We start from the raw sequence: 12,339 nt of genomic DNA, 5'->3' as shown, positions 1-12,339 counted from the left end.
AATTACGTGTCTTCAGCACTCTCCAGAGTTTCGTTTGCTCGACCTCAGCTGACCTTGTTACCAGTTAACTGACTCATAGTGGGTGAAAAAATTGTTTTTCAGTCAGACTTAATCTCTCTGTTCCTTCATTTTGACATGCAGAACATAAATTTTACGTTTATGCATTTGACACTGGCAGACTTAAAGTAAATATTTTATCAGTATGCATAATGTATGTGCTACTACCATGTTGAGCTACAAGAACTGAACATTAACAACAAAAAATTGTTTAATCTTTGACTAAAATTGTATCATGCTATTGGCATGTGTGTCGTGCAGCTGCGTTGCACCGGCCGACATACATTTATAAAATCCCAGCTAATGGTGCTCATGATTTTTGATAAATGTCAGATGTTATCATGTTGCTTTTTTTGACCAATTTGAGTTGTTTTTATAATCAGCCAAGTAAATCCGGGAGGCTCAGCCAAGAGGACAAAGAAAAATGTCTTGAGAATTTTCCCAGGAAGTCTTCCAAACAGCACCCTTCAAAAAGGGTCGATCAAGAGCCTGTTGTTTTGGTAGCGGAAAGAACGTCTAGTTTTTTTTTTTCAATGGTGGCTCTTATGTAATTCTAGAGAGGAAATGTGTGTGATTTCAGTTGTGCTAAAGGTTAGATTTCCCTTTGTTGTCTATGTTGGTGTGTAGGTGTGCTAATCAGGTGGAGAAGTCCCATTCTGTGTGTAGTGTTGACAAGCCTGTTCTAGGGGTTGGGTCAAGAACATAACACTGCCTCTGCTTCTCTCCAACAGTTCTCCAGCTGAGACTACAGCAGAGACGCACCCGCGAGCAGCTCGTTGATCAGGGCATCATGCCACGTGAGTACAGTCCCTGCCATCTAATACTGCTGCTTATGCCAGCATAAAAGAGACAAAGATGATTCATATTTACCCTTTCATGAAAACTGCTAATACTAAACATTACTTGTTTAACCAAATATGTAAAAAAAAAAAAAAGTTTTACGTCCTGAAATGCCATTTTGCAACCCTTTTTTTTAATATAATCTGAAAGAAATGTATGGTGGACTTAATTTTATCTATCATGAATTAATTGGTTTGTGAAAAGTGGACGTTACATATTTACTGGAGGGGAGGGGGTTAAAAGTAAGAGGCACTCATGACCACTTTTAAGAGGCAAAACCTAAAATTTTCATAGTGGAAAGCTGGTCCCGAAATGAATACTAAACGAACTTTCTTTTTGGCCTAATTTTGTTCGAAATGACGTCACACAAGTTCATTCTTCAATTTTGTTTTGAAGTATATTAAGGCCTTAAATGTGAAAATTTTTTCACTTTATTTAAAATTATTTAAAAGTGTTACTCCTGATCAAATTTTGAACATGCACTACTGTTCAAAAGTTTAGTGTTGGTAATATTTTCTTTTCGAAAGAAATTAATAGTTTTATTCAGCAAGATTTGTAAAAGATTTCTTTTAAACATTTTATTCATTAAAGAGCCCTTATGTATCATGGTTTCCACATAAATAGTACCATGCTTTAAGTCGTGTGAACGAGCATTCATGTTTTTGTGTGATTTAAGAGAGGAAATCAGTTGGTGCTGTGGTTTTTTTTGTACCACATCTGCTTTTGAATCAGTTGTTTATTCTCGCTCATCATTGTAGTTCACAGCCTGGCATGGCTGACCAATGCATATGGTAATTTTTCAAACGCTCACCTCAGCTTATTCTGTTATTGCTCATAACCACTTTTCCGTTCAACCAAGTCACTGAGCAGTGTGTGAGATCTCACATTTTTTCCTCTGGCCATCTCCGAGCTGATTGATGGGATTACACTGCGTGCTGTCTCATAACTCAATGTAATATCAGGCACCGATTCTGCTGGGATTAAGAGGTAGCTGTCTGGTCCTGAAGGTCACAGGGTAGTCTGTGTGCTAATCTCTGTGTGGTCTCTCCATCTCCTCTCTGAGTAATGTGTGAGACAAGGCACTACTGCATTTAGAAAGAATGGGGGAGATGAAAGAGCCGTGTGTGTTTGAAGTGTGTGGGTGACGGCCTTGTTTGCTCATGAGACTGATACTCTTCTTGTGTATGTGTCTGTGTGACTTTACAGCCCTGAAGAGCCCTGCAGCGTTTCACGAACAGATCCGCAGCCTTGAAAGAGCCAGGGTAAGAGCAGGGCACCAGGCCCCAGTCCTCCTCCACTTTCCACTGATCCTCCATGAAACCTCTTCAGGGGTCCCCAGCTTTCAGTAATGGGACACATGTGAACATCTCAGTTGATTTAATAGCTTAAGCCTTCTGTTCAATGTGTTTGTTATTTGCAAAGCACAGAGGAGATCATTATAATGGTTACTTTATGATCCCTGAATTACAGGGGGGTTTCGTTTTCTGAAACTCTGTGTCCTTTTTCTCTGTAGACTGAAAATTTCCTAAAGCACAAAATACGCAGCCGCCCAGAAAGGGCCGAGTTGGTCCGCATGCACATCTTACAAGGTAATCCTCCATTCACAAGAATTTGTTGAATCTACTTTTTTCTAAACAAAGCTGTAGCTGTAGCTGTAGCTTGTTAGTAGAGCCAGGTGTCAATACAGATTTTCTTATTCAATTCTGAATCCCAAACTATTGATTCAGTTTGATTCTTTTCTGATTCATTTGGGTATATTTCAGTTATATGTCCATTATAACATGTTATGAACATGATTTTACTTATATGTGAATAAATTCTTAAATAATATTTAAGGAACAGTGTTTCAAACCAGTAATGCATCTTTTTTAAATATTCATTAAAAGAACGAGTTTATAATTGTCATTTGTTTCAGGAATCTGGCTACACTAGCTGCGGTGTAAGTTTTTGATTTAATAAAAAGAACCGGTTTGTTAGAGTAATTTGTCTGGGAATCGGGCTACACTGATCATGCTGTATGTTTGGGACAAATTACAGGGTTAGTTCACACAAAAATGGAAAATTCAATTTCATTAACTAATGTTGTTCCAAACCCATAAAACTTTTGTTCATCTTCGAAACACAGATGAAGATATTTTTCATAAAACCTGAGAGATTTCTGTCCATTCACTGAAAGTCCATTCCACCAAAACTGAGACACATCAAAAAGTTCATAAAGAAATTGTAAACGAAAGCTCTTGACGCATACTCGTTTGCTTGACACATACTCGTTTGCTTGACTCATTCTGTACTTGCTTGACGCATGAGAACCAATGAGGTTTGTTCTTGCGTGTCATGCAAGCACATTTGAGTTTCTGAAATATCCAGTGACAGATGTTTTGTTTTTGCAAGCAAGTTTGGTTGAGCATCTGTTGGCCATATTTGATGAGCTATATATATATATATATATAATATATATAACGTGTGTGTGTGTGTCTGATGATCAATGTTTATATGTGAATTAAAAAAAAAAAAACGAAATTAAATCTGTTTATTTATAAAGTTGTGTCTCTTCAGAAGACCTGGGTTAAATCGCTCAGTTCATATGCATTACTTTTTCGGTCTCTTCATGAAGTTTTTATGTGTCAAGTTTGGGTGGAATGGACTTAAATCTCTCAGGTTTTATTAAAAATAACTTCATTTGTGTTTCAAAGATGTATGAAAGTCTTATGATTGAATGTTGATGTATGAATTTTCATTTTTTGGTGAATTAACCTTTTAATAGAAAGATTTTTCTTGCTGTAATTTTTTATTATTATTATTATTACACCTGATTCATTACAGACTGCAAACTCACATTCACAACTGTGGTAAAATATGATTTATTTTACAATGGCGCTGAAGATTCAGTAGCAGTGGCATACATTCATTAGTTGGGAGAGTGCCAAAACTGATACAGGAGAGCCTAACTTGGTACATTATGAAAATATTAATTTCCCCAAACTATGCAGTAAAGTTTGTTCAGCATAAAGCAGTGATATATTCAGGACAGCCTAATTCCATTAAAGCAAGAAGAATTCATGTTCAGGAGGGTCAAGCAGTTGCCGTCCTTGTCTTGTTTACTGCTGTGATTGAGTTGACTGTTGTGTGATTGTTGTGGTGGTTGAGGACAAGTGTGGGTTTGAGTGATTGCAGCACTGATTGTCATTGGTTTTTGGTGGTTTGGCAGAGACTGTGGCGGAGCCTTCTCTGCAGGCCACCCAGCTAAAACTGAAGAGAGCTCGATTGGCTGATGACTTAAATGAAAAGATCGCTCAACGCCCTGGCCCCATGGAGCTGGTGGAGAAGAACATCCTACCTGTGGACTCCAGCGTCAAGGAAGCCATCATTGGTGAAAATGCACACTATGATTATGGAATTAAATTGGGGTAAAATTGCATGTGTATGAATTATGTCATTTGTGTTCATTGGGTAGATGGTCAGATGCAGTACCCCAGAATTCTAGAGGAACCAATAGATGAGGACAGTGGAGATGCGTTTTCACCTGAGCAGCCAGGCAGTCAGGAGTCCCAGGGATCTGCAGCCTCACCTGGGGAGGTCCGGACCATAGAGGAGTTCTCACCAGTGCCCAATAACTTGTTACAGGTAGTTCTCCCTCCTTCTTTTGACTTCAGGGATAGAACATAGGGAGGTCATGGTGCCAAAATACAGAATTCAGTGATTCAAATTTTGCAGTACACAGAGATTCAATATTTTTGTTTTCACAGCACTTTCCTACAATCACCACCACTTCGACAGATTTCCTCAAGCCTTTTTCCACCAGTGAGCAATCAGTTAGTCCTCCAGCACCCATGCCACAGCTAGTCACCGTAGCCCCTGTGAAGTCTGGGCCCACACTTGTAAAGGTCAGTAAAGAACAATGGCTTCTACAGTTAGGAAAAAACAACACAAATTGATTAAATCCCCTTGATTTAGGTCTGTGGATCTCAACCTTTTTGACTTCAAAGCACCCCATCGCCCACAACAATATTTGATCTCCCCTGCTCTCATATTTTGTAAACAATATAATATTTAGCTTGGCATAATTAGAAAGATGTATATTTGTAATACAAATAACCAAGTAATAAGAAATATTTTGTTTTTAGTTGTTTTAGCTTATTTTAATGTTTTGGTTTATTTTAAATTATTTTTAAGTCATCTTGAGGCCCTTTTGGAAGTTTGTTGTGAACCATTGATTTAGATGTAATGCATAATGGGAAATCTCTGTTCAATCTACAGCAGAGTCAGCCTAAGCTACCTGGGGACAAGAGCCGTAGTAAGAAGAGCAAGGAGGCCAAGCCACGTGTGAAAAAGTTGAAATATCATCAGTACATTCCCCCAGACCAGAAACAAGAACCCAACCAAGCCCCGATGGACTCTTCATATGCTCGTTTACTACAACAACAGCAGCTATTTTTGCAGCTACAGATCCTGAGCCAACAGCAACAGCAGCACTACAACTACCAGACCATCCTTCCTGCACCTCTCAAGTAAGCAAGGAGATGTGGTTCTGTGTGTTTGTAATCTGTGTATTGCCAATCGGTGAATACAAACCATTTGGCCTTTGTCTTGCCTAATTTGGTAAAGGTCATTTTTTGCTTTTGAAGCTAGCCTGGATGTGTTTTGTCAACCATTAGTATAATGGGTGCATATGAATGGTTTTAGGTGGAAAATGTCTAAAAACATTTTTGTTGCCGGTGGCACTCAGGACCATTACCTATTTTCCAATAACAAATCCTGTTTAGTGATTTACATTAATGGTAGGAAGTCAATGAGGTTATTCCTCTGCTTCCTTTTCCATCTCTTGTGCAAGATTTAGTTTAACTGTCGTTGTTTTCTGCTGCTGCATTGTTCGGTGGTGTTTATTTATTGAGAACAAGGGTCAGAGAACCAAATTGTACTTGCTGTGATGTTAAGTGTTGTTCCTCCCCTCTTTTCTCATCTGTTTCCCCTCTCACCAGGCCTGTGATAGAGGGCCAAAACAGCAGTGCCACAGTCGCTATTAACAGCACCAGCAGCCTTCCTGCCTCAATTGTGGTGTCTCTGCCCACAGCAACACCTGTGCGGCCCAATAGCACCCTTTCCAACCGTAAGGCTGGCACACTACCAGCCAACTTGGAGGAGATGAAGGTACAGAGAGATTCTGATTATACACAAAAAATGTAATCAATAATAGAAAAGCTACTGTTACAATGTTTGAGGTCAGTGTGTGTGTTTTTTTTTTGTTGAAACAAGTATCTTATGCTCATTAAGGCTTCATTTATTTAAAGGGTTAGTTCACCCAAAAATGAAAATAATGTCATTTATTATTCACCCTCATGCCGTTCCACACCCGTAAGACCTTCGTTAATCTTCGGAACACAAATTAAGATATTTTTGTTGAAATCCGATGGCTCAGTGTGGCCTGCATAGCCAGCAATGACATTTCCTCTCTCAAGATTCATAAAGGTACTAAAAACATATTTAAATCAGTTCATGTGAGTACAGTGGTTCAATATTAATATTATAAAGCGAAGAGAATATTTTTGGTGCGCCAAAAAAACAAAATAACGACTTATATAGTGATGTCCGATTTCAAAACACTGCTTCATGAAGCTTCGGAGCATTATGAATCAGCGTGTCGAATCAGCGGTTGATATTGTGAAATATTACTACAATTTAACATAAATGTTTTCTATTTTAAAATTTCATTTCATATTAGAATGATTTCTGAAGGATCATGTGACACTGAAGACTGGAGTAATGGCTGCTAAAATAAGCTGCCATCAAGCTAAAATTTCAGCAGTCATTTCTCCAGTCTTCAGTGTCACATGATTCTTTAGAAATCATTCTAATATGATTTGATCCTCAAGAAACATTTCTTATTATCAATTTTGAAAACAGTTGTGGTGTTTATTATTTTTGTGGAAACTGTTATTTCATTTTTTTCTGGATTTTGATGAATAGAATGTTCAACAGAACAGAATTTAAATCTTTTGTAACATTATAATTGTCTTCACTGTTACTTTTCATCAATTTAACACACCCTGCTGAATAAAAGTATTAATTTCTTTAAAAAAAGCTTACTGACCCCAAACATTTGAACAGTAGTGTATAACTAAAAATACAATAAATAATAAGACATATTTAATAATAAATAAATACAAATAAAAAAAGCTAATATGACTTTTCCATTATGCAAAATTTGATTCAGTTGGTTTTTGCCTTCATTAAATATGCATCTTATTTATTAAGTGTGAATTATTAATTATTAACCGTTTATATAGTGATGAATGTGGTAATCCAGAAATCACTTTATTTTCTGAATAGAGCAAATATTTATGGAGTTATTAACTTCACTAATAATGGATGTATTCTGGTAGGTGGCAGAGCTGAAAATGGAATTAAAGTTACGTGGTCTTCCAGTGTCAGGAACAAAAACAGACCTTATTGAACGACTTAAGCCTTTCCAAGAAAACCCTGTCACTACTGCACCCAACAACTCCACAGGACCTAACACACAGCCCTGCAGCACACCTATGGAGGTGTCCAGCACCACTACAAGCCTCTCCCCCATCCAGCAGCCCACTGAAAATATGAGCTCCACTCCGCCTGTGTCTCCTGGTTCTTTAGAGCTTCACAACAGAGAAGAAACATCCGTGCAGGGACAGGCAGAGGCCCAAAAAAACAGTTTAGTAAAGGCAGCTCATGTTCCCGAGGAGCAGGACCGGAGACTACATGAAAAGGAGCGACAAATCGAGGAACTGCTGCGTAAACTGGAGCAGGAGCAGAAGCTGGTGGAGGAACTGAAGATGCAGCTGGAGGTGGAGAAAAGGAGTGGACAAGTCATTCCACCTGCTGAAAATTTTTCCAGTCCAGCCACCATGTTGACATCTGTCAAAACAGAAAACACTGTCCCTTCCAACTGCACACTGAGTTCACACACTACACCAACGCTGGTGAAGCTCGAGGAAGCCCACCCCAGCCAGGTGACAGCTACCCCTCTCCGTCAGTTCATTATCAGCCACCAAGGGGTGCCACAGGTCATAGGGCAGCCCCAGACTCTGTTGACCACTCCGCATGGTGGCACTCAGATCCTTCTTCCAATGCCCTTGGCAAATAATACCACTACCATCCAGCTGCCCAACACTAATGTCAAACTACAGGTAACAAAAACATACAGACTGCCTTCTATATGTGTTATATACTTTATAAACTTATGTCAATACCAAATTTAATTTCCATGTCTTTTTGCAGCCGGTCTTGCAGGCTCTTTCTCCATCAGGCACAGGTCTAATTCAGACCCCCCAGCTACAGCCCACCAAAGCAGAGAGTCCCACATCACAACAGCTGCTCAGTCACAACCACATAGTTCAGGTCAGTTTTATGATTGAATGTAAAAATGTTCCTTCAGATTATTTAATGTAACAAATATAATTATTATTACCGTATTGTTCCAAATATAAGACTATAAGGTTTAACTTCTACTGTTAATGAAATTTTGGTAGGCTACATGGTTTTCATTATGAGATGGATAGCCTAATTGTTATATAAGTGTTTATTTTTAAATGTGATCGTTGGTACATTTTACCAATATTTACTATACTTTCAATACAAAAACAAAATTATGGAAAATATGCAATATAAAAATTATTTTCAAATAAAAACATTTTCTTTATTAAAAATTTTAAAATAAAATACAAGATTTGGTCTTCAAAAAGCCTTTTCCAAATGGTACATCTTTGAAAAAGGGGGAGTTCATCTTAAAATGAGGGTCGTCTTACATTCGGAACAATACGATATTATCCTCATTATTAATGATAAATATTATTATTATTATTAATATTAATTTTTAAATTGATCAAAAGTGTATCAGGGTTTCCACAAAAAATATTAAGCAGCACAACTTTGCCATCACAGGAATAAATTACTTTTTAAAATATATTTAAAAATAATAAACACTTATTTCAAATTGTAATAATATTTTACAAATTATATTCCTGTTTTACTGTATGCAGCCCTGGTGAGCATAAGAGACTTTTAGAAATATTAAAAATCTTACCGATCCCAAACATTTCAACGGTAGTGTATGTGTAATTTTTATATTTTATGAACTTACTTTACTTTTTGATATATATTATACTATATTATATTATATTATATTATATTGTATTACAACACATTATTATATTGCTAATTCATAGCATCATATGAACATAATTTATGTGGTTGAATCTGCTCTCTTTACTCAGTATAATTGAGCTAATATATCTACAAAATGAAATAAAATATCAAAAAAATTGTCCAACCACTTAACGTAAAAAAAGTAGCAGACACTATTGTCAGTGATGTCGATCTCAAAATTACCAAATGTCAGCCAATTAATCAGCCTGGCTTATATATCACAATTTTTATCCACACTAGTGTTTTTTTTTTTTTTTTTTTTTTTAACATAGTATTGAATGACTGTGGAACCTGAGTAAGAACAGGATCAGTGCCAGCAGGAGCAATCAGAACAAGTGAACATTATCTGTGAGCTCTGGGATCATCTAGTTTTTGTCTGTCCAGCAGAGTCATTCATCAGCGAGATGGATGGGAGTCACTGCTCTCATTTCTTTCTAGGCTTTCACTCTACTGTAATTGGCCTGTCCTGGCAACAGGGCAGCATGCTAAGGTTTCCCAGCTAGATGCCCATTCCTTTGGCATAGTGAATGAACCTGGCTTGATTCCTGGATGACCAGAGTAACCAGAGCTCATTGGTTGTGATGAGCTGATAACATTTTTATTGACAGCCGCGCATGACTGCCACATGCCAACGTGACCTGAGGTGGCTTGTTCTTGTACTGAACAACCTCTGATTAAAGGGCAGACAGAAGATTAAAACATAAACCAGGCTGTTTAGCATATGCTCTTTATGATGCTAGTGGGTGTTTCTGAATGCTCACTGCCTGTTGGTTTACTCTTCACACAGACTCTGCCTGTGGGCACCACCGAGAGGTCAGGTTTCCAGCATGGTACCAGTGAGAACCCAGCAGGCCTGGAGATACCTCAGTGCTTCCTCAGCAGCTCCCCAGAGAACAGGATCTCACCTCAGACGTCCCCCATCTCATCATCCCTTATCAATGGGCCACTAAACAAGGTAGCACATCCTGCTCTTTTTGAGATGCTTAGTGTTGCTGTTCTGCCTTGAATGTTCACTCACTTTTTTATGCTCAGGCCTTCATCCAGCAGTCCCCAGTTTTCAACCAGACGCCCAAGAACAGAGAGCCGCCCCGCTATGAGGAGGCCGTCAAACAGACCCGCAGCCTACAGAATCCCGCTATCTCAGAGGTGATGTATCTTTGTTTTTTTTATACATCTATGCATATTCATACACATACTGTGTGTGTTTCAGCAGACGATCTTATCTCACCTAAAGATTAACTCATGTTGTTCCAGTCCTGTATTATTTTCTTTCTTCTGTGAAACACAAAATGAGATCTTAAGCGAATGTCTGATCCTCTGTTTTTCAAACATGGAATGGGGATGGTGACACCGCAAAGCTCCAAAACAGAGAAAAAAGCAGTGTGTATGTACAGTGGTCCATGTGGCTCATTCGCAATAGTCCATCTCAAGCGGTCCAATGGAGGTTGCTTGACCATTTTTAACCCTTTCATTCGTAAATTTAAAATATTCTAGCTGAGCCCCCTTGCATGAGTTTTTTAAGGTGATCATTGTCACATTATTAGGAGTGATAATCTTTATGCACCTCATTATCTAATTTGCACATTATCTAATTCCGGTCTAAATTTTATGTAATTTTACTGACTTTGAATAATCAAGTGTATTAATTTTATCAAATTATTTATATAAGTACTTTTTGAAAATAATTACAAATTAATTGTATTACTGTATTACAAATCAAAACAATTGAATGCCAACAATTATTGCAAAGCAAATATAAAGTAATAAAGGGGAACAAAGAAACACATTACAAGCAATAAACAAAAAGTGCTTTCAGGATCAAATATTGCTTTAAGTATCTGAAAGTTTTCCAGATGAGGGCAATGATGGATTTCTCAGCAATGTTGGTGTCAGGAACAAAAACAGACGTTATTGAATGACTTGAGCCTTTCCAAGAAAACCCTGTCACTACTGCACCCAACAACTGCACAGGACCTAACACACAGCCCTGCAGCACACCTATGCATTCACACTAATGCACAGATCTGTTTTAAAATATCAGATGTTTTGTCCTGTATTTAAGACAACTGAAATTTTGACACATCGCAGCCACAATAGTGCTGTATGATTGATGTATCAGTTTTATTTAATTTTTTCCTGTTTATTCAAAATATTCACACACTTGTTGACTAGATCGTGAAATATCCGATATATCGATTCTCAGATATTTATAAATACAAGTATTTTTTTCTTTTAAACACATTTATAATGATCATGTTAGTTGGTCAGCACCATTATGTTAGTTTACATTGCAACGCATAAAATTAGAGTCTGTCGGATTTACAAAAGGTAAATTCATCCACTTCTCCCGAAAGACATGAAAGTAAGTGACCGGTCAACTGGGAAGAAAAATAAAGTACATTTTATAGTTAACAATGGGTTTCTGACATGAATAAAACACCACGTCAAATAATGTTAGACATCAGTGTGTAAAAAAAAAAAAAAAAAAAAAAAAAAAAGTATAATTTTTTTTTTGCTAGTACTTAAATGTATTTAAATGTCTGAAAAATTAACATTATGTGATTGTAAACATTGAACAGTGATATATGACGAGCGCTATGTGGTTGTAAACATTGAACAGTGACATATGACAAGCGCTAGGTGAGTCTCTCTCTGGCTCAGCACCAGTCAAAGTGTGAAGGCAGGTTTGAAGTTAGCAGTTCTAATCACACTGGTGTTATCTCGCACTCCAGGGACCAGGTGACTACACCAGTGTGATCGTTTGCTTAAAAAGGGTTCATTTGAATTTTTGAGCAATTACCTTTATTTATTGGTATTGCAAAACATTTTGCATATTCTTGTTCCTTAGGGTTTGAATTTACACTATATTGCCAAAAGTTTTGAGACGCCTGCCTTTACGTGCACATGAACTTTAATGACATCCCATTCTTAATCCGTAGGATTTAATATGGAGTTGGTCCACCCTTTGCAGCTATTACAGCTTCAACTCTTCTGAGAAGGATTTCCACAAGGTTTAGGAGTGTGTTTATGGGAATTTTTGACCATTCTTTTAGAAGCGCATTTGTGAGGTCAGGCACTGATGTTGGACGAGAAAGCCTGGCTCGCAGTCTCCGCTGTAATTCATCCCAAAGGTGTTCTGTCGTGTTGAGGTCAGGACTCTGGCCAGTCAGGCCAGTCAGGTTCCTCCATACCAAACTCACTCATCCATGTCTTTATGGACCTTGCTTTGTGCACTGGTGCGCAGTCATGTTGGAACAGGAA

At 37.7% G+C, this 12,339-nt stretch overlaps 1 protein-coding gene across 2 annotated transcripts in view; it reads left to right on the top strand.

Annotated features, from left to right (window-relative positions):
- mrtfba (myocardin related transcription factor Ba) overlaps positions 1-12,339 on the top strand; it is a 40,379-nt gene that overhangs the window by 19,012 nt on the left and 9,028 nt on the right. Inside the window, exons 3-14 of one of the 2 annotated variants that reach the window (XM_051915726.1) lie at positions 789-854; positions 2,104-2,159; positions 2,411-2,486; positions 4,106-4,267; positions 4,352-4,521; positions 4,644-4,781; positions 5,155-5,405; positions 5,877-6,045; positions 7,278-8,060; positions 8,152-8,271; positions 9,866-10,033; positions 10,111-10,224. In XM_051915726.1, coding sequence (XP_051771686.1) covers positions 789-854; positions 2,104-2,159; positions 2,411-2,486; positions 4,106-4,267; positions 4,352-4,521; positions 4,644-4,781; positions 5,155-5,405; positions 5,877-6,045; positions 7,278-8,060; positions 8,152-8,271; positions 9,866-10,033; positions 10,111-10,224 — 2,273 coding nt within the window. Of the gene's footprint in view, positions 1-788; positions 855-2,103; positions 2,160-2,410; positions 2,487-4,105; positions 4,268-4,351; positions 4,522-4,643; positions 4,782-5,154; positions 5,406-5,876; positions 6,046-7,277; positions 8,061-8,151; positions 8,272-9,350; positions 9,795-9,865; positions 10,034-10,110; positions 10,225-12,339 lie in introns of those variants that run through there. The other variant, XM_051915727.1, reaches the window with a different exon arrangement.

The sequence above is a fragment of the Ctenopharyngodon idella genome, chromosome 12 (genome assembly GCF_019924925.1).
Source record: "Ctenopharyngodon idella isolate HZGC_01 chromosome 12, HZGC01, whole genome shotgun sequence".
Lineage (NCBI taxonomy): Eukaryota > Metazoa > Chordata > Actinopteri > Cypriniformes > Xenocyprididae > Ctenopharyngodon > Ctenopharyngodon idella.
Note: the sequence above shows the minus strand (reverse complement) of the source record. Positions and strands in the feature narration are given on the sequence as shown.